This window comes from Trichosurus vulpecula, chromosome 1, assembly GCF_011100635.1.
Source record: "Trichosurus vulpecula isolate mTriVul1 chromosome 1, mTriVul1.pri, whole genome shotgun sequence".
Lineage (NCBI taxonomy): Eukaryota > Metazoa > Chordata > Mammalia > Diprotodontia > Phalangeridae > Trichosurus > Trichosurus vulpecula.
In genome coordinates this window covers 49,674,787-49,698,805 of record NC_050573.1, presented here as the reverse complement: position 1 = coordinate 49,698,805, position 24,019 = coordinate 49,674,787, and the positions used below count along the sequence as shown (strand labels likewise).

Genomic DNA, 24,019 nt, shown 5'->3' with positions numbered 1-24,019 from the left:
CAGGAGGCAGAGATAAGGAGGAAGCTTTGCAGGCGTGGAAGACAGCCTTTTTAGCACACTGCCTGACACATAGTAAATCATTAATAACATGTATATTGAGTGCCTGACCTGGAATTAGGAAGACCTGAGTGAATTCAAATTCCGCGTCAGACAGTAGTTGTGTGACCCTGAGTGAGTCACTTGACCTGTGGCTGGCTGCCTCATTTTCTTCATTCATAAAAAGAGGATAACAAGCTTCTACTTCCTAGGGTTGTTGGGAGTATCAAATGATATACAAATTCTAAGCGCTCAGCACAGTGCCTGGCACATGGTAAGCTCTATATAAATATGAGTTATTATCACTATTAATAGCCCCCACCTCTCAGGGTTGTTGTGAGAATCAGTTGAGATAATGATTGCAAAGCTCTTAGCACATGGTAAATGTTGCATATTAGCTACTATAATAAATAGTATTATTATTGACTAACTGAAAATGCCCCAGTTGGGAGATGGGGTGTGGTTTGTGTAACAGTTCAGGCCATACACATTTACTAAGAGCCTACTACGTGGGAACCCATCAGTCCATATTTATTAAGCGCCCACTAGGTGTCAGGCACCAGGGTTACAAAAAGAGGCCAAAGTCAGTGCCTGACCTCAGGGAGCTTGCCAACTAAGGACCAGCGGAGAGGCAGGCGTCGCCGGATTGCAGGGTAGGGGGAGGGGAGTGAGGTGTAAGAAGGCTGGAAAGGCAGGAGGGGACCCCAAACCGAGAATTGTGGATTAGGTTCCCGGAGGTGATGGGGGCACCGCGGTTTAGAGCTGCAGAAGGATCTTTGTATTACAGCAGGTGTAAACAGCTCAGCAGCCTAGCTCAGTTTCCCCATTCCTAACAAATGTGTGTGTTGCGCGGGTGGGTGGGGAGCCCGCAGATACAGAGCTCGAGCCCCGTCCTGGAGGGAGCCGCCCTTCCTCCCTCCCTCCCTCCCGCCCACTCCCTGCCTCTCAGCGCTCCTGGGCCACAGAGTCCCCACCCACTCGCCTGGGGGCGGGGCAGGAGCTACCCTCCGCTCCCCGCACGTCACGTAGCCCCGCCCCTTCGCCACTCTCTCGGCTCGCGAGCTTCGCCTGGAGGAGGGGGCTCAGGCCTATGGGCGGGGCCGGCGGCGAGGAAGTTTGTCCCTGGGCGCGCGCCGTCCATGGCCAGAGCGCCTGCGCTTCCCCGGTGGCGGCAGCTGGGTTCCGACCTTAAGCTTGAGGAGGCGGCGGCGGCGGCGGGAGGCGGCGGGAGGCGGCAGGCGGCCCAGGCCCGGCCCCACGGGATGGCGTTCCGGCAGGCGCTGAAGCTGACGGCCTGCGGGCTGGCGGGGGGCTCGGCCGCCGTGCTCTTCTCGGCCGTGGCCGTAGGGAAGCCGCGCGGGGCGGGCGGCTCGGACGCCGAGTCCCGGTGGGCCGGCCCGGAGGCCCCGTCGTGGGCAGAGCGGGTGCGCCCGGGGCCCACCAGCGGCGTGTGGGACAGCAACTGGGACAAGTAAGGACGGCGGGGCGAGGCCCTCCTCCCCGGGCCTCAGTTTCCCCATCTGTAAAGGGGAAGGGGGGGGGGTGGGATGGCAACAGGTGGCGGAGGGGCGCGCGGTGCGAACCGTCCCTGAGCAACGCGCGGAGGCGGGAGATGAAGGGCCCGCCCAGATAGGCAGAGCCGGGGAGGAATGAGCTGCGATCGGGCGGCTTGGAAGGCCTGTCTTACTGCATGTTGGTGGACGCCTTTGGCTAGGGTTTCATTAAGCGCCTACGCTGTGCGGAGCGCCTCGATTTTACGTAATGAATTGCATGACTTCCTCAGAAGAAAGAATTTGACACTGATCTTTGTTAAATGGGAAAGGAACTTTTAATTAATTTGGGAAGGGACGCTTTAGCTTCACATTTATTGAAGTAGGAAAGGACATCAGAAATAAAGTGTTTTCTGAGCTCAGAGGAAGAGGGAGTAGGGGAATTACAAGTGATGGTGTCACCCCGAGGTCCGGGGACACTTGGGGGGGGGGTTAAGGTGCTCTTTGTTTTTTCGATCAATCCCTGCTCCCTACCATTGAGGGGTATTGAGCACTGCATAGTTACACCTTCCTCTTAGCCTAAAGCCAGAAAATGAACATTTATTAAGCACCGACTGTTTACCTGGCCTTGCGTTAAGTGTTCTGGTTCAAGTCCACAAGCATTTATTTTTAGCACCTACTGCGAGGCCGGCACCCGCTGAGTGCTGGGTAGGTGAAGGTGAAAACACAAATCCACGGTCCTGTTGTCCTGGAGCCTACAATCTAGTATCACTCCTCGAAAGAGTAAGGAACCAGTTCTGGCGTGAAGAACCTGGGAAAGCTTTATGGGAGCTGGGCATTAAAGGGCTGGCACCGGTAGGGCTCCAGGGAGAGGGCAGGGTTTGGAGAGGACAGCAGGGCGGGCTGGCACCCAAAGCGGAGCAGACTCCTAAGCCAGGCTGGCCAAAGCTAGGGCTAGCCCGCTCTGGAATCCGTGTGCCAGACTGGCGGAATCGCCAGAGGTTCTCGGCAGACCTGCGCCTAGAACCCAGGCCTTGCAAGGTACCCGCTGTCCAAGAGTCTTTCCAGAAAGTTGGACGATGGTAGATGTTTACTTGCCAGGCTTCCTCCAGGACAGGGAACGCAAGACTACCTAGGGGCCTCTGAACAGCCATTAGGGAGCCTTTGGCACGGGGCGCACATGGCCTTGTGGTCAGTGAGACCTGGGCTTTCCTTTTGCTTCTGACCTGTACCTTATTGGCCTTGTGACCTCTCTGCGCCCCAGGCCGCTCTCTGAGTCTGTGTTTTACGGATTCCTGATCCGTCTGGGTGAGGAGGGACCTTGTGCATTGTGGACGAGCCCATGAAATCACAGGTCTGAGACAAAACAAAATAATCACCAGGAAGCGGTGCAGATCTGGCTGGAGGTAACACTTTATACTCATCCGTGCTCACAACAAGCCAGTCAGTAAGCCCTTCCTGGCGAATGTGGAGGAAAAACTCAGTGAGAAAATTTTTTAATGGCTCTGTGTTAAGGGTTGGAAAGAACCTTAGCAGCCTCAGAGTGTGATAGGTGACCAGCGGCCCTGGAGTCAGAAAGGCCCAAGGTCATAGCCAGCCTCAGGTTCTTTGGCAATGAAATAGGGATGATAATAATAGCACCTACCTCCCAAGGCTGTTGTGAGAATATTTGCAATGTTGTGTTAATACTAAGTCACTGTGCATGCTAGCTGTCATTATCTAGTGCAAACCTGCTTTTACAGATGAGGAAGTGGAGCGTCAAGTAAAGAGGGCCCCATGCTTGGGATTGCAAGACGCGCAGGAGGTGCCCTTAGAGGTTAGCTAGTCCATTCCCATCCCCTCATTTTTCAGATGAGGAAGCTGAGGGTAAGCGACTTGGCCAAGGTCACACAGGTAGTACAAGTGCAGAGCCAGGATTTGTAGGCTAGAAATCCAATGAACCAATTTCATTTTAAAGGACTGGAGTTTAAATCTTTTCTAATCAGATTAAGGCTAATTTGAAAAGACCGCTTAACATCCTATGCTTTGTTTCCTGCAGCTATTTCTAATTCTAGTTAGTTTTAGAAAAACTAAATTCAAAGCCGCAATAGTACTTTAGAATTTACTGTCGCAAATCAGATTTTTAAAAAATTAACTATCTTGACTTTCTACACTTGCCTCTAAAATGGAAGAAGATTTTTTTCAGAAAGAAGTTATGGTATACATTATATTTACAAATGGAAAAACTGTCAGTTGACTAAAACCTAAATAAGTAAATGTACCTAATAAGCGTTGGATGGGATCGGAGCACAGAGCTGCTTGATTCCAACAATTATGTTTAAATTCTTAGATATCAAGTTTTATTCACAGGTGACCCGTCAGCCTGAAGTTGGGATACACAATATTCTTATAAAATATGCTCAGAGGGGAATTATATAGAAAGTCACTGGATGAAATGTCTTGTTTTTGAAAATTAGGCGAGAACCACGGTCTCTTATCAACCTGAGGAAAAGAAGCACAGAAACTGGTGAAGAGGAGATAACCTCCAAGCTAGATAACTTCAAAGCCAGAGCCACTCGTCACATCTTCCTGATCAGGCATTCCCAGTACAATTTGGACGGCTCCCTCGATAAGGATCGAACTCTGACTGAACTGGGTACGTGGGCCTTCAACCCTCTTTGGCCCTTGCTTGTTATGAACCTTATTTTTCTGGGGGAAAGACTCCTGACTAGTGATCATACTAATCCATGCATCTGTGACCTGCTACCTTTGCCCTCCTCAAACTTCCCTCAGGACAGTCTGGTCTTTGGGAACGTCTCAGCTTTATTCTCAGCCTACTGGACCTCCATCCATCATTTTTAGCTCTTAAGAGTCTTTTAAAACTAACAGCTTATGTAGGGAATTTCAGCTTGGACTCCAATTTCTACATACTGTCCAATTCAGCAGGCATTGGTTAGCTAAGTACCCGCCGTGGGCTAAGCATTGAGTTCACAAATGCAGACACTAACCAACCCTTGTAGTCAGGGTGACATTCTGTCAGGGGCACACAATGAGCACAGGGAGCTGGGGATTCCACAGTGGAGGGAGGAAAGTGTGCAGAATATTCCAGGCAGCCCCACAGCTCAAGCTGTTTCAGTGCTGCATTACTCAAATGGAGCCGCATCCAGCTAGGCTTATGTAAAAAGGGGCTTGCTTTTCCCAAGAGCCTTTCCAAAGACTTGGTATGTGGGCCACAGCTCACGCTGTGCAGATCTGAAGGTATAATGAATGAAATGTTTAGTGGCCCTGGTGCTTGTGACTAGGTAGGTGTTCCTGGCAGTGGGTGACTACCCTGGCTGAATGTAAGGGGTAACTAAGTCTAATCAAATCAGGTATTTTTCTCAGCACGTGTTGAAAAAAGAAAACATCCCAAACTTGATTCCCTTTTGGCTGTGTGTGCTGAGTCAAATAGAACTCTACAATGTGTTTCAACTTTAAGGTCGTGAACAGGCTGAACTGACTGGTGGTCGATTAGCTAGCTTGGGCGTGAAGTTTGATAAGATTGTGCACTCTTCCATGACCCGAGCAATAGAAACAACTGACATCATCTCCAAACACCTGCCAGGTAGGTGACTTCAGGCTGTGTTGACAGTACTCTCATGTCCCTATTTGTATCAAGTGCCACAGAAAGGACAGTTGATGGATCTCCCTGACTCAGTAATTGATGTATCATAACTGACCTTTAGCACTTCAAAGTCAGTAAAGTCCACTGAGTCCCTCTGTCATGTTGTGAGGGAGGGGCTATTATCTCCATTTCATAGTTGAAGAAACAGGCTCTGAGCTGAAGTGGCTTGTCAGAACTCAGAAGTATCCGAGGTGAGATCTGAATCCTGGGCTCTCTGACCTTTCAGTCCATTTCCGCTGTTTCCAGTGGACTGTATGGCTTATTTCATTTGGTTTTGGTTTTTGTTTTGGCTTATTTCATTTGTAAAGTGAATGCATGAGGTAATATTGAGGAGGCCTGGGCAGCCTCTTTTTCATACGTAGAAAACACAAGGGAAGAAAAGCTGGAATAACATGGATATCTTAAGGGTCATCAAACCCCTTCTGGAATGAACATGCCCAGGCTGTCCTGGGGAGTGAAGACTTGTGACCTGGACACACTAAAGTTTCTGTTTCACCTTCAACTAAAAAACAGTTGAGAGCACTAATTGCCTTTTTTGTGTGTGAGGAAGGGTTGTAGTTGGCCCTTCATGCTGTGTTTTTCTGTTACTAGTGTTGTCTAGACTGAGAGTGGTGCTGCGGTAACCTGTATAGCTCGAGGCTGGCCCCTTGGGATACTAAGGCCTAGTTCAGCCTAGGAGTGTTTTCTAGAATAACTTCAGCTAGTTGGGTCATTGATGCTTGATGGAGGTAATAGGCATCAGCCCCATTCCCCAGCACCATCACTATGACAGGGGCACTGTGCCTTTCTCTGCAGGAGTCAACAGAGTCAGCACCGATCTGCTCCGGGAAGGTGCTCCCATTGAACCTGACCCTCCTGTATCTGACTGGAAGCCAGAAGCCCGGGTAAACAAAAGAATCTTTTTTTCTGGGTGGCTTTTAATCTGGGGGTAGATGTTTGCTTAGAAAATGACACTTTGTGCAGGAGTGATGAGGCTTTGTCTCCAGGGTGTCTGCTCCATTTGCACATGCATCAGAACATATTTCTTCCAGAACCCCTATTTCATTCCCTCATCTTAGATCAGCCACCTCAGGACTAGACTTTTTATTCCTCACCCAAGGGTCAGAATGGGTGTTTGTGCTAGACAGCTTGTTAATCTGTGATTTCCCCAATGTCTGCCCTTAGCAGTATTATGAGGACGGAGCCCGTATTGAGGCTGCATTTCGGAACTTCATCCATCGTGCAGATGCCAAGCAGGAGGAAGACAGCTATGAAATCTTTGTGTGTCATGCCAATGTCATCCGCTACATTGTCTGCAGGTAATGGCAGGAGCTCCCTGTGTGGCTAGTGTTGAGCTTCCTTTATATTTTACGCATCTGTGTAGCACTGTGGATAAAACACTGTGCTTGAAGTCACAAAGCCCTCAGTTCAAATCTAGCCTTGGACACTTAGTAGATGTGTGACCCTGGGCCAGTCACTTCACCTCTACTCTGTGTGCCTTAGTTTCTTTCTTTGTTAAAATGAAGATCATCATAATTTTCTGCATTGCAGAGTTGCTCTAAGGATCAAATGTTAAAGTACCTGGCACATAGTAGGTGCTATAAATGCGTATGCCCTTCCCCCTTATACAGGGTATCCCATAAGTCTTAAGTATATCAAATCTTAAAACTTGCACTTTTGGGGTATCCTGAATGGGACCATAGTGGTCACCAATTCTTGTGTGTCCTTAGCATGTCTTTGGTTTGTGATTGGTTTCAACTGAAAACAGTGGTTCACAAGCAGCTGCATAAGGGACATAGAGTGGTACACTGAAAAGGCAGTTTTACTGGAATGAAGCATTCAACTCTGCCTGTGTAACATTGGTAAATCACCTGATTTCTCTTGGCTGCATCTGTAAAATGAGTGGGTGGAATGATTTCTGATGTCCCTTCCAGCTCTTTGTCAGAAGAAACTAGGTTTTTATTTGTTTTTTTTTTTAAATTAAAAAAAATTTTTTCAATTAAAGATCTACTTCTCCCTTCCCCCTTCCTTCCTCCTAATCGAAAAAGATAGAAAAATAAAACCCCAGTACCAAACTCCTGGATTGGACATATCTGAAAATGTCTGGTAGCCTGAGTCCATCCATCATGTCTGACCAGGAGGGGCCATCACGTTGAACTACAGATACTAAAGCTGTGGTTTTTGTCCTTCTATTTCAAGTTTGGGGTGGCAGTCCCCTTGCTTCAGTACATTCTTGGAGCAGTCCAGACCAGGACTCTGTCATTAGTGTCTAGACTGTAGTGCTACTCACTAGACTGAACACTGTCTTGCTACAGTCAGCATCCTGGAGTTTTTCAAGAAAACACTGGCTTAAAAAAGAAGAGGCCTCATTCACTTCTGTACCTTACTCAGACTATATAAAAGTCCTGCCTGATTTTATTATCTTTGTTTTGTATTTCACTATAAAAACAAATGAGTAACAAATCTTAAAGTAGAGCCATACATGGAAATTTATTCCGTGCCCCCTTCCAGCTCAGGCTAATTCGTTAAGCTTTTTAGTCCTTACATAGTTTCAGCATTCTGTGCCATTTGGGTTCTATTGCAGGGGAGAGAATGCTGACTTGGGATCTGGAGAGTTTGGGTTCAGATTTCCACTTGCCCATTTCCAAGGTCCCTGCCCGCTCTAAATCTGTGATCTGTGATCTCATACTCTGAATCATTTCAAGGCTTTTCTTTTCTTGTATTCATATTTTTATGGTGCCTTATTTTGTTATGTTAACATACCATAATTTTTTCACATACTCTGAATATAGTGTCCACATTTTTTGCTATTAAGAAGTGGTTGTCAGTGTTGTGTATTGCCATATTGCTTTCCAAAAGGTTTGTAAGTTTTTTTTTTCCTATAACTAAAATAGCCTTAGCAGTGTTAGCTTATTTTGGCAGTTTTTGTCCATCTAGCACATGCTGCTAGCTGGGGGAAGGGCTTTGTTAGTATGTTTGTCAGCCCTTTTCCCAAGTGTCTGATGTGTATAGCATGGCCTAATGGTTCAACCGTTTTCTTCTTTAAGAGCACTACAATTCCCTCCTGAGGGCTGGCTGCGGATGTCCCTTAATAATGGCAGCATAACCCATCTGGTGATCCGTCCAAGTGGAAGGGTGGCACTAAGGACCCTGGGGGACAGTGGATTCATGCCCCCTGACAAAATCACCCGCACTTGAACGCCCTCCCCTCTGCAGTCATCAGCTGTGTGTCCATTCGTGCGGACCTGTCTTTGTTTTGTAATGTTTGGCTAGAATGCTGCGTTTTCAAAAGTACGTGGATTCCCACTCCTGTTTTTCCTTTGCTGACTATACTTGTCCTGAAGACATAAAACTATGCTTAAATGCTGCTTTTCTGTCAAAGGCCTTCCTGGCCAGGGAAGACGAAGACACCACTGGGACAGATACCCTTCACAGGTTCAGAAGGTTCCGGATATAGAGAAGTTGCCTCTCTTTGACCAAAGCTTTTGTGTGACATAAGGGAATAAAGTAGTAGGATAGGAGTTAAAAGTTATATATTTTCTATATATTTGGATGTAGCATGACATTATGGATGTGCAAGTCACACATGAGAGTAAATTTTCATTATAAGAAGATATCACCAATAGCTAAATTTCCTGCCATCTCAATCAGTCTGTCCCTCTGAAACTAAGGACTTCATTCAGCCAGCAGTATGCCAGCAGTGGTTACAGCTGTTTACAGTGGGACAGTCTGGTGTGATCAATCATGCAGTTGAAGAACAGTTCAGGCTAGTTCAAGTGATTCTTAGATCTCTAGTATTAAAACTTATTTTTCATTCTCCTAAAGACAGGTATCTAACTGAGCTTCCTCACCATTTTTCTAGGCCCTTAACCACCTGGTTTTGAAAACCCACTTCTTATCCCAGTTACAGCTTGTAATAGCTGCTGGGATAACAAGACAGCCCCACCTCTATGGCTGCTTAGAGGGGATCTGAGCTGTCCTAAGCCTGGGAGACAACACACATTCCCTAGAATGAGACTCGTTTAAAATAAGAAGTGAGAAGTCTCTGCTAGCACAGACTCTTTTGTCCAGCTGAGAAAAAGCCACCAAAAGCACTTTGACAAGTGCTACCTGGGCGGTGTTTTGAGTGGTGGTGGGTTATTTTTGCAAACCAAATGGATTAAGTGACTTGCCCAGGGTCACACAGCTACTAAGTGTCATGTGTCTGAGGCTGGATTTGAACTCAGGGCATCCTGACTACAGGGCTGGTGCTCTATTCACTGCGCCACCTAGCTGCCCAAGAGTTTTTGTTTTTTTTTTAACAAAGGTCTAATACTAGAAAAAGATGGTGTAGTTGAAGGTCTATTAATGGCCCAAACGAAAGTCTTTGCTTAACTTGGTAACTGGGGTGCCTCTGGTTGTTGCTAATGTCTTATACATAATACCAATTAAGGATTCAGCCACCAGTAGCCCTTAAGTGCTTTGGGGTATTTTAGACAAAAAGTGTTCCAAATATTCTCTGGCCACAAATGTCTTAATTCAGGTAAAACAAGGTGGTAGGAAAATTACTGTGAAAAAGTGGTTATAAGATTTTACTGCAATCAATCAATGCAAACAATTGGGATAACTTATCATTTTGTCTATCAACTTTTTTAACGTTTACACAATAAATTGTTTTATTTTATTGGTGTTACTCATGTGGTTTTGTGATCTTTCCCAGTGTCTTATGAGTTGGTGGCCCCATGAGCAGGTTAATTAGTGAGCCCATGGAAAACTGCTTTGTATTTATGGTGTTGAAGCAATAGGAATATTCCCTGATAGAAAATGCCTTCATCAGTAACATACACCAGATAATTATACCAGAGGACGTCCAGAACTGGAAAGGGCCTTAGACCTTATCTACTCCAACTCCCTTGTTTTTGTACTAATACCAAAGCATTCATACACTTTTAAGGTTTACAAAAGCACTTTTCAATTTTTGTCTCATTTGACCCTGGCAGTGATTTGGCCTGGTGACGGTCACACAGCAAGCAGTGTCTGAAGCAAGGTTTGAGCCCAGGTCTTCCTGACTCTATGCCCAGTACTTTATCCACTGAGCCATGTAGATGAATCTCCTGAGGTCCAAACCAGTGAAGTGACCCTCCCCAAGCACACAGACTAATTTGGTAAATCTAAGATTCAAACCCAGGCTCTCTAACTCCAAATCCAGTGCTGCTCCGTGTACCATGCTGCACCAAATGCCTATTATCCTTGTCTTATAAAAGACTCACAGGTTCCCAATAAAATAGAAGAAACCCTATGGTTCCCTGCCCTCCCTCATTCCTCAGGTAAGGGAGTCTGGGTTAAAGTCCTTGAAAATCTGGAGCAGGCCGTGGCCTCAAGTCAGAGCTTAAGAGAAAGAAAAGAAGCAGCACAGCCAGGAGGGCCGAAGGCATGTTGTTCTGTGCCAAGATGTATACTTGTGGCAACGATAGCTGCCAGCACAGGTTCTTTAATCTGCTTTACTGAGGAAAGTAACTGTAAGGGGTTAACAATCTCACTTTAATCAAACATACAGATATAACTCACTTAGTTCAGGAGGAAAAGCCAGCAAGCACCCTGCAAGTACAGATAGAAATTACAAACATCAACAGTATAAACAGACCAAATCACAATTCTTAGTTACCAAAGAACCAATAGCTATGGGTTAGCAAAGCAGGGGAGGGGGGCAGTTACAGAGTCCCACACCACTCTTCCAGTGAGTGAGAGCCCCCAAAGTCAAGCACCAACCTTGGATCTCATATACCCTTCTCATGGCCCTGGGGTACCTGATTACCTCAGTGCAGAGGGGCACATAAAGAACCGTGAAAAATCCCATTTTGCTGGCCATTACATTTGAAAGGCAAGGCTCATCAAAGGTACTTAATTACCCCAGCATTCCCAAGGAGAAGACAACAAAAAGTCCTGCCCTGATTACCATTACTTTGTCTTACCTGCCCCATTCAAACAAAGGCCACTTAAGAGAACAGCAAAAAGTCCCACCATCATTACCGATACAGTACTCTAGGCACAGCTCTTGCAATTCAGTTCAAATCGAAGGAATCTTTGTAGCAGAATGCTTTCAAGTAAAACATGGAATGTAGTAGGTCCCTACATCTATTTTATGAAGACTTATCCTAGTTAGTTATTTAGTGCTTTTAAAGTAATTTGGTTGGTTCTAGATCTTAAACACAGAAGGCTAGGCTGATTTTTAGAGTGCTGGCCACAACCACTCACAAAACCCCAATCTAGAAGGAATGGTTTGGGGGTTCTGACATCTTCTTTGCGCTGGCCCGCTTGAAGTAGGGGCCTTCATGAGTTCTACAGAAACAGTAAATATACAATCAGAAGCTCCCATCATGTTACAATGAAACCACCTACTTCACAGGGCTCTTGGCCTTTGGGTTTTATCTAAGTGCAAGCAATCATTACTAACTGGATTAGACTTCAGAGGAGACCCAAGCTGGGTTAGATATAGACTAGAGATCACACAATTACTAGTGTAACTGCCTGATCTTGGAGAGTAAGAAATTCAACAAGTACTTGACTCTGAAGGGAGGAAAATGAAGCCCAGAGGTTCAGTGACTTGCCTGAGGTCACACAATTTGAAGATGAGAACAAATCCAGTTCCCTTTCAACCACAACCTCTCTACAAAACCTCAGTTTAAGACCTACATCACTTATTTCTAGGCAAGGTGTGACTGAAGATACTGACACTGGGCAGTTAAATTTAATGGGAAATGAAAGTCCTGCTTTTCTTTGAAATTTTGTTTTAAATAGATGATTTGTCTGTTTCCTGAGGAATTTCAACTACATCATTGATCACCTTTTCAGGACTCTCCACTTATAAATAAAAATAACAATGATTTTTAAAACAATTCATAAAAAGACGACAGGTCCTGGGTAACCCTTTCTAGGCCTCAGAGCTACTCATCTATTTTAAGAAATGGGGCAGCAGTTCTGTTTCCACAGAGTTGAAAAGTATTCCTCTCCCGCCCCCCAGCTTAGCAGAAACCAGGCCTCTGGTGGGTCAGGTGAAAGGTTAGAAGCATGCTTAAATGAGCCATTTGAGGACAGCATGACGTAGACAGTCAAGGATTTGCATCTGACCAATGAAGAGCTTGGTGGGAGATCTGATGGTGGGGTCAATAAAGGACTGGCGTCCACCTGAGTCCTTTGTACTTTTTCCTGTACTCTGTTCAGGGGATGTGCCCATTTATTCAGGAGGAATAAATGTAAACTATGATTAAAACATTCCTGGCTTCCCGAAGAGTATTGTTTACTCCTAGACAATGTAAGTATGTTTCTAACATCGATCAAGGGAGGCTGGATTAGAGGCTCTCCCATGTCCATCTTAACAACGACAATCTCCTGCGTTCCCTTTCCATTCTGTGACAGTGGCTGTGCCCCTGGTTTTATTCTAGCATTCTTTTCCCTTTAGAAGAGAATCATCTACTCTTGACCCAATTTGCACAAACACAGAATATGTAGCATTTATGTCAGTATTTTTAAAAAATAAACTTTAAAAGCTTTTTAAAACAAAATTAAGAAATATGGATTCAGTCTCATTTGAAAAATCATTATGGACCTTTACATTAGGAGTGTGGTATCCCATAAGCATTTGCCTTTTAGGGAATTATAAAACTTGGTGTTAAAAGACAAATCAAGTCCTTCTCAAAGTTGAGACTCAAATTCTCTAATCCTGAAACACTTCAAAGCTTTTCTCAGTTTTACTTGAGATTAAGATTCTCTTCCGGTCACAAAATGTGAAGTTGAAACTGCCTTTAAAAGTTAAGCCATTCGATTCAAAACTTACATCAACAGAAAGGCCATCCAGCCTTCACCTGGAGGAGTTAAGGCAATCCTTTCCATTTCTGGACCTCTGTAAACACTAACAAGTTTTGTTTTAAGCTGGGCCTCTATCTTCCCCTTAATTCCTAGTCTTTAGTTTTATCCTCTAGAGCCAGGCAAAATGTCAGTCATCCTTCATGACAGCTTCTCAAATATCTGGAACCTAGCAATAATGTCCTCTCAGAGTTTTGCTCCAAGCTAAACATTATCAGTCCCTTCAACTGATCCTCATATGGTATATAGTCTCTAGTCCCATCACCATCTTGTTCATCTTCCTCTGGACAATTGTTAGCTTGTTAACGTCCTTCCTCAGATGTAGTGCCTAGACTTAACAATACTCCAGGTATGGTCCGATGAGGGCAGAGTATTGTGGGACTGTCAACTCCCATGTTCTCAACACTGGGCCTCAACGTATTCTATTATTACAGCACCTTTTTGTCATTCACTCGTCTACTCGCTAGGATTGCAGTCTAAAAAAGTCCATCACCCAGTATTGAACTTCCCAGTCCCCCTTTTTGAAGTGAATTGTTTCCTGAGAAGTTAACTGGTTACCAGAATTAGACATGAGGGAAAAAAGGTTAGGCTGCTTTGTCCTTACAGATGGTTTTCAAGGGTCATCCACAAACTCCTATCATTCATCCACCCCACATCCTCCAATCACACTTTTGCAACAGCTTCACTGTTTGATCATTTTTCAGTGAAAAAAGCAATGCTGAAATTTCAGCCTATCTCTTTCAATTAGTGGAAAAAAAAAAGTAAGCAAGTTACATTTCTGATGAAAATATTAATTGCTCAAAAAAATTTCTAATTAACTTTAATGCATCCCAATATAGTTTTCATAGAGGATCTTTTTTGGGGCATTAGGACTGCCTACCTCAGCTCCATTTGCACATAAAAGTAACTTTCATAGCAAATGAATCACACATTTCATAACCTCACAAACACAAAAAAATTTTACAATGAAATTCTTCCCTAACTCATTTAACAAAATTTGTAGTAAGATGTTTCAACTGATACCAGAACCATCCTTTTCTGGGCTAGATTTAAGCATTTTACAAAATAAAGTGACTAAAGATAGGAAATGAATCCATCAGCATTTTAATATCTTGAATGCTTTCTAAAACAGGGCTTAAAATATTGTCAAGAAAGGTACTCTGTCCAAAATTAAGAATATCATAAACTAAAAATAATTTATTTCATTAAGCGGTACAAAGCAGTATAATATAAAATGTAGTATAACTCAGGACCCTTGATGAATCAATGTGCCAAACCTACCATGCAGCAACCTTTTTGGTTTTTTTTTTTAAAAAGTCAGTAGAGAACATATTAACGTGGGAGAGAAGAAAATATTGAATCTAGGAACAATTGTCTGAAAAACACTGTGACCAAAATAAAAAAATGGACACTGTAATTTTTATTTCCATCTTTATGTATAAAAGAAAAGTTAATACAAACACCTTAGTATAGTGGCTAGTGTAACAGGGAGTCAGGGTGGAGAAATATCCCTCTACTGTGAATGCAGTAACAGTATTTTGTTCCTATTTAGTGTGACGCTCTGTTCTTAACAGGACACATGACTTCTACCTACTTAGTGTCCAGACTATCCTGTACACAACAAATTAAACAATAACTGTAATAATCTTTACAATTTTAAAATCTACAGCTTGATTCCAAAATTCAGATCCTTCTCCAGTCATCATGCAGAAGTAACAGCCTCTCATGTATATTTCAATTAAAAACTCCTACAAAGGAAATAAACATCTTAAGTGCTCAAACTTAAGATGTCAGCTTACACTTTTTAAAAAAGAAAGGTCAAAAAATTATTTTTTGTCTATTTTTTAACAAAAGGCACTATTAAGCTCACGAACACATGAAGAGCAGTTCTGGAGGTCATATGTAGCCTCCACCGTATCAAGAAGAGGGCCCAGGCTTGCATGCGGAGCCTCAGTCAGTGACAGAGCAGCAGTCCTCGGAGGTCATAAAGCTCCATTCATGTCCTACAGCTTCTAAAACTGTAAAAAATTTCTACAAATACTTTTTACACTCACCTTCAGCCTGAGCCAGGAGAAGCTGCCTGCTAAGGGAGAGGGGCCCTTTCCTGACTGCCTGTAATACGGCAGTGCACACTCTTCTGCCAAACACGCCAGTGGCCTCCTTCCTAAAGCTAAGGCACAGGAGACATTTGCCACTGCAACTTTCTGAGGCAGCTTCTAAGCTAAGGAACTTATTTGGGGATTTCTTTAAGCACAAGGAAGGGGTCACACTAACCTGGACTACGAAACCCCTGCTGGTAAGAAGGGCCGTAAGTTATTGCTAGTGTTCTTGGTGTGACTACTTCCATTAGTTCTCACAGGTAAAAAGCCAATTTTTATCTTCAACTTTTTTAATGTTCCCAATGAACCAAAATTATCAGCATCTCAGACACTGATGTTTACAAGAAAGAAAGAATTATAAAAGGTTTTCATTCAGCTTCCTCAACACAATTTTCTTTAAGCCGGTCTGAAGTGATGTTAGTTAACCAGATAGGTTTCTCTCCATCATATAATAAAAATTCAAAGCCAAAAGTTACCAAACTTTTCCTTTTTATGAACAAAATAAAGTAAAAACCGAACAAAAAGTGAATTGATTCAAGTTGAGAAGTTAAGAGGATGATGGCTAATTCTAACCAAGTGCACTGCCTCCCTGACATTCAAAGTCATCTGCTTAGATACTTAGCTGTTCTTTGTCAAGGTGATCATGCACCTCATCCAACACCTAAAACCATTCATAGGGTAAAATGGATTACTATATTGTTCGATTATAAAGATCCTCATTTTTATTTATCACTGCCCTACCATAAAGGATTTAAAAAATTTTCTCTGAATTCATATTTTGCAAACTCTCTCACAAATCAACAGTAATCTAGCTGGGATAATAAACAATTTATATTTGCATTTTTAAAAAATTTGTACATTTGTCCTCTTCAAACGAGGATTAATAAATAATCAGAATACATTCTTTTGTGTTATTTCAACAAAACTTTCTTCCATGTGCCTTCCCACTTTTAAACAAAAAAAGAATAAAAGAAAAATTAAATGGGGCCCCCAGAAGACAGACTCATCTTCTACAGGGCAGGAGGCTCTGGAGGGTGACCTAACTTTAGTACCAAGTTTGCATATGCGGGGCTATACCGTCCAGGGCTCCCCAAACTAGGTGAACATGAAGAACTGCCATATTTTCCAGGGCTGGAGCACACGGAGCTTCGAGGTGAACCCAAAGTCGAACACTGGGATTTGAGTTTTCCTTTCAATGCAGGGCTTGGCCAGCTGTGGGGGGAAAAAAAGGAAAGAAATGTTACTACTATATTTTGTAATTTGTAGTGAATGGAAGGAACGTAGTACAGAAACAAACATCTGTGGACTTTGGGGATCTGCAACACAGAAACTGACTGGGAGACAGATCAACAAGCAGAAAAGAAATGAAGCCTATCAAGCACCAACAATGCTACCCCTCAGAAGTCTGTGAGTTCTCAGCGTCCATGTGCAAGACTGAAGATGCTAATTGCTTTCATAGCAGAAAAGGTGCTTGTGGCATTTAGAGTGAACAAGGGCTGGTTGGTGGCCCTGAGAATTAATCCCAGGGCCCCCTGCCTCCCCCCCCCCAGCAGCCAGTCCCTAGGAAATGCCTCTTTGGCATTCATGACCACGTCCTTCTGCAAGACAGCGGGTCAGACTGGGAGCCAGAGCCAGGAGGGACCACAGAGACCATCTCTAGCCAATCCCCTCATTTTATCCACAAGGAAACTCAGGCTTCAAGGAGATTAAGTGACCTGTCCAAGGTCACACAGGTAGAGTCAATAAATGAGCTCTGAATCCAGGCCTCAGGCTCTAGACGCTGTTCTTTTCAATGTATCCCACTACTCATCCCAACTCACCAAAGCACATCAACTGCCCCCAATGCAAAACACTGCAAAGGCAAGATTACAGAACCACCACCTTTTATATTAGGAGAAGACCCGGGACTGGTCCTGTGATTTCACTGGGATGGAATGAGCCCAGGCAAGGATCTTCTTCTCCAATGCTGGCTGGCACCATCTCTTTGCACAGGAAATGAGTTACCCAGGGTTACACAACCAGCCCACATAAAAGTGGGCCTGCACGCAGGTATTCCTGGCTCCACAACATGCATACTTTCTACTACACTGTGCTGTCTCCTCTATTTAGGATCCCCAGTACAATTTTAAATACTGCAATCATAAATTAGAACTTAGATATCCAGTTGTCAATTTTATGTAAAGCTCATTATTCAAGCAGGCAACTACAAAGAATTACAGTCCAAATTCTTACATTAAATTTGTGCCAATACCTTTGCCTTTCTAAAGCAGAAAAGGACTGAACGGTATTCTTCCATTTGTTGATAGCAGGGTATTTCTGAGGGTCAATGTCAACATGCTCTATAGCTGCGAAAACATCCCAGTCCAATTTGGTTGGCTCTTCCCTAGAATACAAAATAAACTGAATGGAAAAAAACAACAAAAACATTCCCAAAAATCTCTCATTTTTTTTCTTAACCAGATTAACTATAAGAGTAATAGACTTATCATTTTTTATTCAAGGATCGGTATGCATGTAGATTGACTGTCTACATGCCAGCAGCTAAGGCCATTGTCTTGCCTGTATGAGACAATGACAAGGCTAATTTGACCCCAATGACACATGACCAAACTGGCCAAGTTATGGCAGGAGGATATTTTCCTTGAAAAGTCATATGTTGATCTATCGGGGGTTGCAGTCTGGCCATACTCCATGCTATTCTTGTTTGAGTATGACCCCTAAATGCAATTTTATATGAACCCTAGACATTTTACAAAAGTGCAAGTTTACTGGGTAATTAAGATAAACTTCAAACTTATGAAAGGCTTAAAAATTATATCTGTGCTTCCTTCCCTGGCTATCATACCATTATAAACTGGAAATCAAGAGGAAGAGATGTGTTCATCAAAATAGCCCAACCAAAAGTCCCCTTGATGATAGAAAAGACATCTTAAAATGATTTTCCAAAATAAAAGATGGATAATTCTTAAAGTAATTCAGCAGAAAATAAATTTATTACCAATATAAGTAAAAAAACCCACATGTAAGGCTATCAATGGCCAGAAAGGGCTTTGGCAAAGGGCCCATGTACATATACACTGTATGTACTAAGTGGTTAAAATTCATACCCTTGAAGAAAGAATTTCTTGGATCTTTCATTTGGAGGTGGAATCTTGGAAAACAGCCTTGGAGAAGGAGATTCTGAAGATTTAGCCTGGCCACAAAGCTGTGACCCTCCATCCGGAGCACTGGAATCCAAATGCAATCTATCGATTTGAGGCGACGTTCCTTTTCCCGTCCTTATTTTGCCATTTCCAGGCCTGCCCACTGTAGTAGCATCTTCTTCTAAGTAGTTTTCCTTTATCTGATTTGCACCGATCTTATCTACCTGGTCTCTAGAAATTTTGACTTGATTCATTCCTGAAGTCAGAATTCTCTCATCAGTTTTTGCCATAACTTGGTTTGTTTTCTCAAAAAACCTATTTCCTTGGTCTTGCAATGTTAGTTTGTCAAATTCTGTCATTAAACTGGAGACAGGTGAAAGAAAGCATGCCTCCCCACTCGGCGACTTCTGCTTTTCCCTGCTGATGAACCTGTCTTTAGTTACGGGGCTACAAAATCCATTTCTGTTAGAAGAACCCCCCTTCTCATAGTGTCTGCCAGGGAGCTGTGATATGTCTATTAATTTTGCTGTGTGTTCCATGGAAAGAATATCACATGGTGAGTCTCCAAAAGCACCAAAGGTAGGCTCTTGGGAAACAAGTGGCTGGCAGTTATTCCGCGCTGCATTTTGTCTGTTTTTAATTTCTTCTAGGCTCATGTCATCTTCTTCATCTAGAAATGCTCCCACAGAGATGGAGTTGCTGCATTTTTTGCTCCTGCCTGTATAAGATAAGGGGGTCACTTTAAACATATGAATAACAGATATGCATTAGATTTTTTATCATAATTTTCATTTCCATATATGAACTAGGTGATGAGTAATTTTCATTTCTGCCACTTGTTTTCCTAAATACACATTTTGGCTATGTAAAATCCCTCATGATCAAAATGAAAAAGCAGTTTTGGATAAAAGGCAATCAATACAAATTAAGCCTATGGTAGGCACACGTTCCTTTCAAAGGCACTTTGCTAGAAATACAACAGCAAGCACGATGTCAGATTATATAAAGTGCCATATTGCAGAGCTGTCAGTCAGCAGTAATAAAAATTCTACCAGATCATGTCAAAATTCCAATGTCTCAACTTTCTTTCAGGTTGTTTCTCCCTCCAAAATTTTCATGTGTGTATAGCATGTGCATTTGTGATGGGGGAAGGGGAGAAATTTCTCTTCTTTGGGTTCGTTCATTATATTTTTTACAATTCTCTATCAGGATTTAAAAAATGCCTTTAGACCACAGATATGAGCCATATTTCTAGACATTTAATAGTTTCAAATTTTTAACTATGACTTTTAAAAAGCTGCTTTTTGGTTTGGATTTTTTTTATTGCTCTTTCATGTCATTACTTTAGTTGGTTTGACTTTTAAACAGAGACAACATCCTGTTACAAGGTTAAGTAGAATTTCATTATAATGAATCTATGACCAGAAACCCCACTTCCAGGATGCTTTGACTTTCTAAAGTGGAAGAGCAACCAGCAGATGAAAAAAAGTCATCTGAAAAGGGGTGGAAAAGCTTTTTAGCCCTGAATAGACAAGAAAAGGAGAGAAGGAAGAGGGAGAAGGAAGGAGGCTGATATGAAGGAGAGAGGGATGGTGAGAAGAGGTACATATTACCAGGGGAGGGGAGAGCAGAACATTACAAAGAGTTGTCTCAGTAACACAGGCAACCTATTCCTATAGGAGAGGAAGTAAATAAGATGTCTTGTGCAAATGCCTTCATCCATACCCCTTCTTCCTTTAAGTTCCTGGTCGTGATCTAATTTAGATTGCTAGATATTTGGTATGTCTGGAGTTGGGGAAGTATGAAATGGAAAGTAAACACACAGAGTAGGATCTGAGCACAGGCAACAAAGCCATCAGGTAGTATCCATAAATACGAGGCTTGGCAAATGCTTAGAAGGGATATAGAATCAAACTTCTATGGAAACATCTAAGTTGTTAAATCCATCCATCCTCCTGGAAATCTGACTCTTTTCTATAATATTGCAGATAAGGGGTCATAATTATTGTCTTCAAATAGCTGAAGGGCACCATACAGATGTCTTATTAAGCATGTCTCCAGAGGACAGAACAAAGACCACTGGGTGAAAGTAACAGGGAAATTTTGGCTCTCTATGGGGTTTTCCTCATGAGAGGATAAGTGGACTGGTTATAAGAAATGTTCAAGAAGAGACTGTATGACAGGAATATTACAGAAGGCACTGCTGCATAAAATAGAAGGAGGCACTAAATGACCTCTGCTAGATTCCTATGAATTGTTGAATACGGGAGTTACATCCACCTCATTACTATGGTTTTAACTTTTACAACAAATTAAACCTGGGCACAAAGAATGGAGCCTGAACATAGGCAAAAGGACAAACTAGCAAACATGCAAAAATACAAAACATTTAACAAATATATAAAAGAAAAAAATTGTAAAAATTATCTGCAAAGCACATACTATAGATGTTGACTCTGACAAGCCCTATGGGTTAGAGTTTAAGGTGCTGCTAGTTGTGACCAGTGCATGTCCTGCATGAAGATTCATATGTCATTTTGACGACAATTTTGATTCTGCCTATATCATACGTAAAGGTACATCAGAGCTACATTTACATTTACAAGTAAATGTGGACCTTTCCACTAGTGACAGGGGTAAAAGAAAGCCAAAAATGATGAGCAGAGACAGAAATTACAGAGACATAATGTTTGACTTATTACAGGTATCATACTTGGTAGTTTGAGATTGGGATAGCATTTTTTTAAATGGTGCCCAAATCATAAACATCTGTTTCTTACCAGAAGTATTATAAGTTTTAGGTCTGTTACAGGTCTCATTTTCTCCTGTTTCTTGGTGGCCTTTTTTGTTCATTTCAAGTTGACCAAGGTATTCTTCTAGTTTTCGTAGGCCCTCCTGGGAAGACAGATCAACAAAACAGTCCAAAAATTCCCAGTACTCAACCCATGGAAATCCCAGCTCATGGGCTAATTCCCTGTAATAGATAAAACAAAACACACAGAGAAAAGGCTTTTAAAAAAATGTGAGAGACATACACTTGCTGAACAAGTAATCTCAATTCTATCTAATGAAGAGAAATAGGAAAACAATTTTTCAAGCTCTGGTAATAATTTTATTTTATTCTTAACTTGAACTCCAAGTATTTCTACTTTACATTTATAAAATCTCTTTCCATCCAAGTCTAGCAAAAGAACAACATGAGATAAACAAGTGAAGAATTTCATAAATTAGTGGATAAAAATCCTGAGCCAATCCATTGAAAAATTTTTTTGATTAAAATATTAAACAGTGAAAAATCTTAAATAAAGGAACCTGTCCCCCACAGTTCTACAAAGCAGTGTTTGGCTACTATTTTCACTATATATGTAATCTTTTTTTTAAAATATGATTTTCATTGTATTACAAGTTGGGAAAATGAAAATTTGAACCTTTCCAATCACCCCAAATCATTTATATTTGATCCCTTAGAAAATATGCCTCAGGAATTTTTGCTTGATAAGACTGTCAATCCAATCCAATAATCAAACTCCAATGTTGGCTCCTGTTCCTGAAAATGTATTTCTTTGGTGGGACTGAATTTTTAAAAGGGTAGGAGCTGAAACTTTGTTATTCTTTACTTTCAAAGGAATCAACAAGTTCCAAATATTTGTATTCCATATCTATGTATATGAAGAGCCTACTGAATGAAAAACATTGTAAAAAGTCATTATCTTGCCCCAGGATGCCACTCAGATGGCTCAATAGTTATCAACTCCCTGAGGGGAGCTTGGGTTCCAGAAGGCCTGGCCAGCTGAGGGCAAGTCTAGAATATTCAACTAAGTAGTTAAGACTATGTATGGTCCTAACAAGGTCTGCTGCCTGAGGACCAGCCCAGCTGAGCACACAAAGGCTCACTGTCAGAAGACTGCTCACCTAAGGATTAACTTGTCTAAAGAACCCAACTGAAACTGACAAAAGTACAGAACTGGTCAGTCCTGTGAGGTCTCTCAACTTTACCCCAGAGAAGGAGGCAAAGCAGCAGAAGAGAGGAAAGAGTCAACGAACATGGGTTTTAAATCATCAACAAGTTTGAGATGTCTATGGGCCAATAATCAGCTGGTGAAGCAGGACTAGATCTATAGATCTGAGACGATAATTAAAACTCCATGGAAGCTGATCACTAATCATGATACTATGAAGGAAAAAGAAAAGCAAGGACAAAGTCCTGGGAGATGAGACATAACCTAGCAAAAGACTCAGCAAAAGAGACTGAGAAATAGATCTGGGAGGGAAAATTATCACAAAAACCTAGATAGAGCATCCAGCAGAAGGGGGTAATTGCTAAAAGTAAATAAGACTGCAGAGAGGTCAAGAAGCATAAGGACTGAAAAAAGGTCATTAATTTAGCAATTAAGTGATCACTGTTAGAATGAAAAGGAGAAATTTTTAAATTGCAGCTAAACAATAGCTCCACACATACTCAGAGTGATGAATAATGGAACTGGTGGAGGCGGTTTCAATGAGTACCCAAAAATGAAAAAAAAAAAATAATGGGACAGTTGGTCATTTTAACTGGCAATGCTCAAGATGATGATAAGCAAAGATCACTGTGAATGTAATTATACCTTAGTGCCAACATTCGTTGCCAAGTATAAAGGGAACATTTCTATAAGGTAATTAACTTTATTACAAAAGGAGAGGACAGCAAAAACCATGTGAGAAAAGGTGGTTTGCGATCAAGCCATAAATATTTTCTTTGAGAAGAGAGTAAGAAGTGAGCACTGAAATACATATAAAAATGCAGGTAGTTATATTTTAACAGAAAAGAAATGACCTCATCGCATAGTCAATTTTCTGTAAGCAGTGAGGTTGCTGACTCATCAGGTAAGGCGACTGTCAAAGGAAATGTCAAATAGACTAAAATACATCAATGAGAAGACATAGAGATAAGTGGTCAAGGAATATGAACAAATAGTTCTCAAAAAAAGAACTGCAAACTACAAAAAAACATAGGAAATAATGTTTGGAATTACCAAAAATAAAGAGAAATGCAAATCAAAACAACCTTGAGGTTTTGCCTCATACCCCGCAAACTAGCAAAGAGATGGGAATAATTTGATGTTGGACAGGCTGTCAGAAGGTAGCACGCTGGTGCACTGCTGGTGGAGCTGTGATCACACTGCAAAGCAAACACGGTGACTACAATGTCCTAACTTTCGACCCGGAGACTCTGCTGCCACCAATAAGAAGAAAGTCTCCATATCTTCTAAAATATTTTTAGTAGCACCTTCTGTGACATCGAAGAACTGGAATCAAAACATAAACCTATTGAATAGGATATGGCTAAGTAAACTGTGGTACACAAATGCAATGTAATATTACTGTGCTTTAAGAAAGAATGGATAAGAAAAAATAAAGAATGAATGTGAATACAGAGAAGCATGTAAAGAGCTATACAAATTGATGCAGAGTGAAGTAAGCAGAGCCAAGAAAACAACATATGCAATGACTACAACAACGAAAATGGAAAAACTACCAAAAAAAATCAAAAGTAAATGTAAAATTACAAAGAATTAGCCTAGCTCAAAAAAGAGATAAGAGATGTGCAGCTATCTCAACAGATGAGAGAGCCATGAATATAGGACATTACATATATTTTTGGACTTTTTCAATGCACTGATCAACTTTACTAATTTTTCCTTTTTTTGTCTTTATAATGTGAAAAATAAGATTAATAAAAACATTTTAAAAAGAGGAAATACTCTACAATTCAAGGCCAAAAGAGTCCATGACACCTTCAACCAGTAA

The 24,019-nt window shown here is 42.0% G+C and overlaps 2 protein-coding genes across 4 annotated transcripts in view; one reads left to right on the top strand and one right to left on the bottom strand.

Annotated features, from left to right (window-relative positions):
- The first annotated feature begins 1,207 nt into the window (after positions 1 to 1,207).
- On the top strand, positions 1,208 to 9,380 carry PGAM5 (PGAM family member 5, mitochondrial serine/threonine protein phosphatase). Of its 2 annotated transcripts, none has more exons than XM_036741934.1 (6): positions 1,208 to 1,507; positions 3,983 to 4,161; positions 4,984 to 5,109; positions 5,965 to 6,053; positions 6,334 to 6,467; positions 8,196 to 9,380. In XM_036741934.1, the coding sequence occupies exons 1-6, from the start codon at positions 1,299 to 1,301 to the stop codon at positions 8,344 to 8,346; spliced, it is 888 nt and encodes a 295-aa protein (XP_036597829.1). In that variant the 5' UTR covers positions 1,208 to 1,298; the 3' UTR covers positions 8,347 to 9,380. The 2 variants fall into 2 exon arrangements, with proteins under 2 accessions (XP_036597829.1, XP_036597828.1); XM_036741933.1 differs by having other exon boundaries at positions 1,252 to 1,507; positions 6,337 to 6,467.
- A 4,653-nt stretch (positions 9,381 to 14,033) lies between these two features.
- Positions 14,034 to 24,019, bottom strand: part of ANKLE2 (ankyrin repeat and LEM domain containing 2) — a 41,928-nt gene continuing 31,942 nt past the window's right edge. For both annotated transcript variants that reach the window (XM_036764728.1, XM_036764734.1), the window contains 4 exons: positions 21,013 to 21,206; positions 18,197 to 18,950; positions 17,341 to 17,472; positions 14,034 to 16,301 (listed from right to left, as the gene is read on the bottom strand). In XM_036764728.1, the coding sequence (XP_036620623.1) occupies positions 16,100 to 16,301; positions 17,341 to 17,472; positions 18,197 to 18,950; positions 21,013 to 21,206 (1,282 nt within the window). In that variant the 3' untranslated portion in view covers positions 14,034 to 16,099. The remainder of the gene's footprint in view (positions 16,302 to 17,340; positions 17,473 to 18,196; positions 18,951 to 21,012; positions 21,207 to 24,019) is intronic.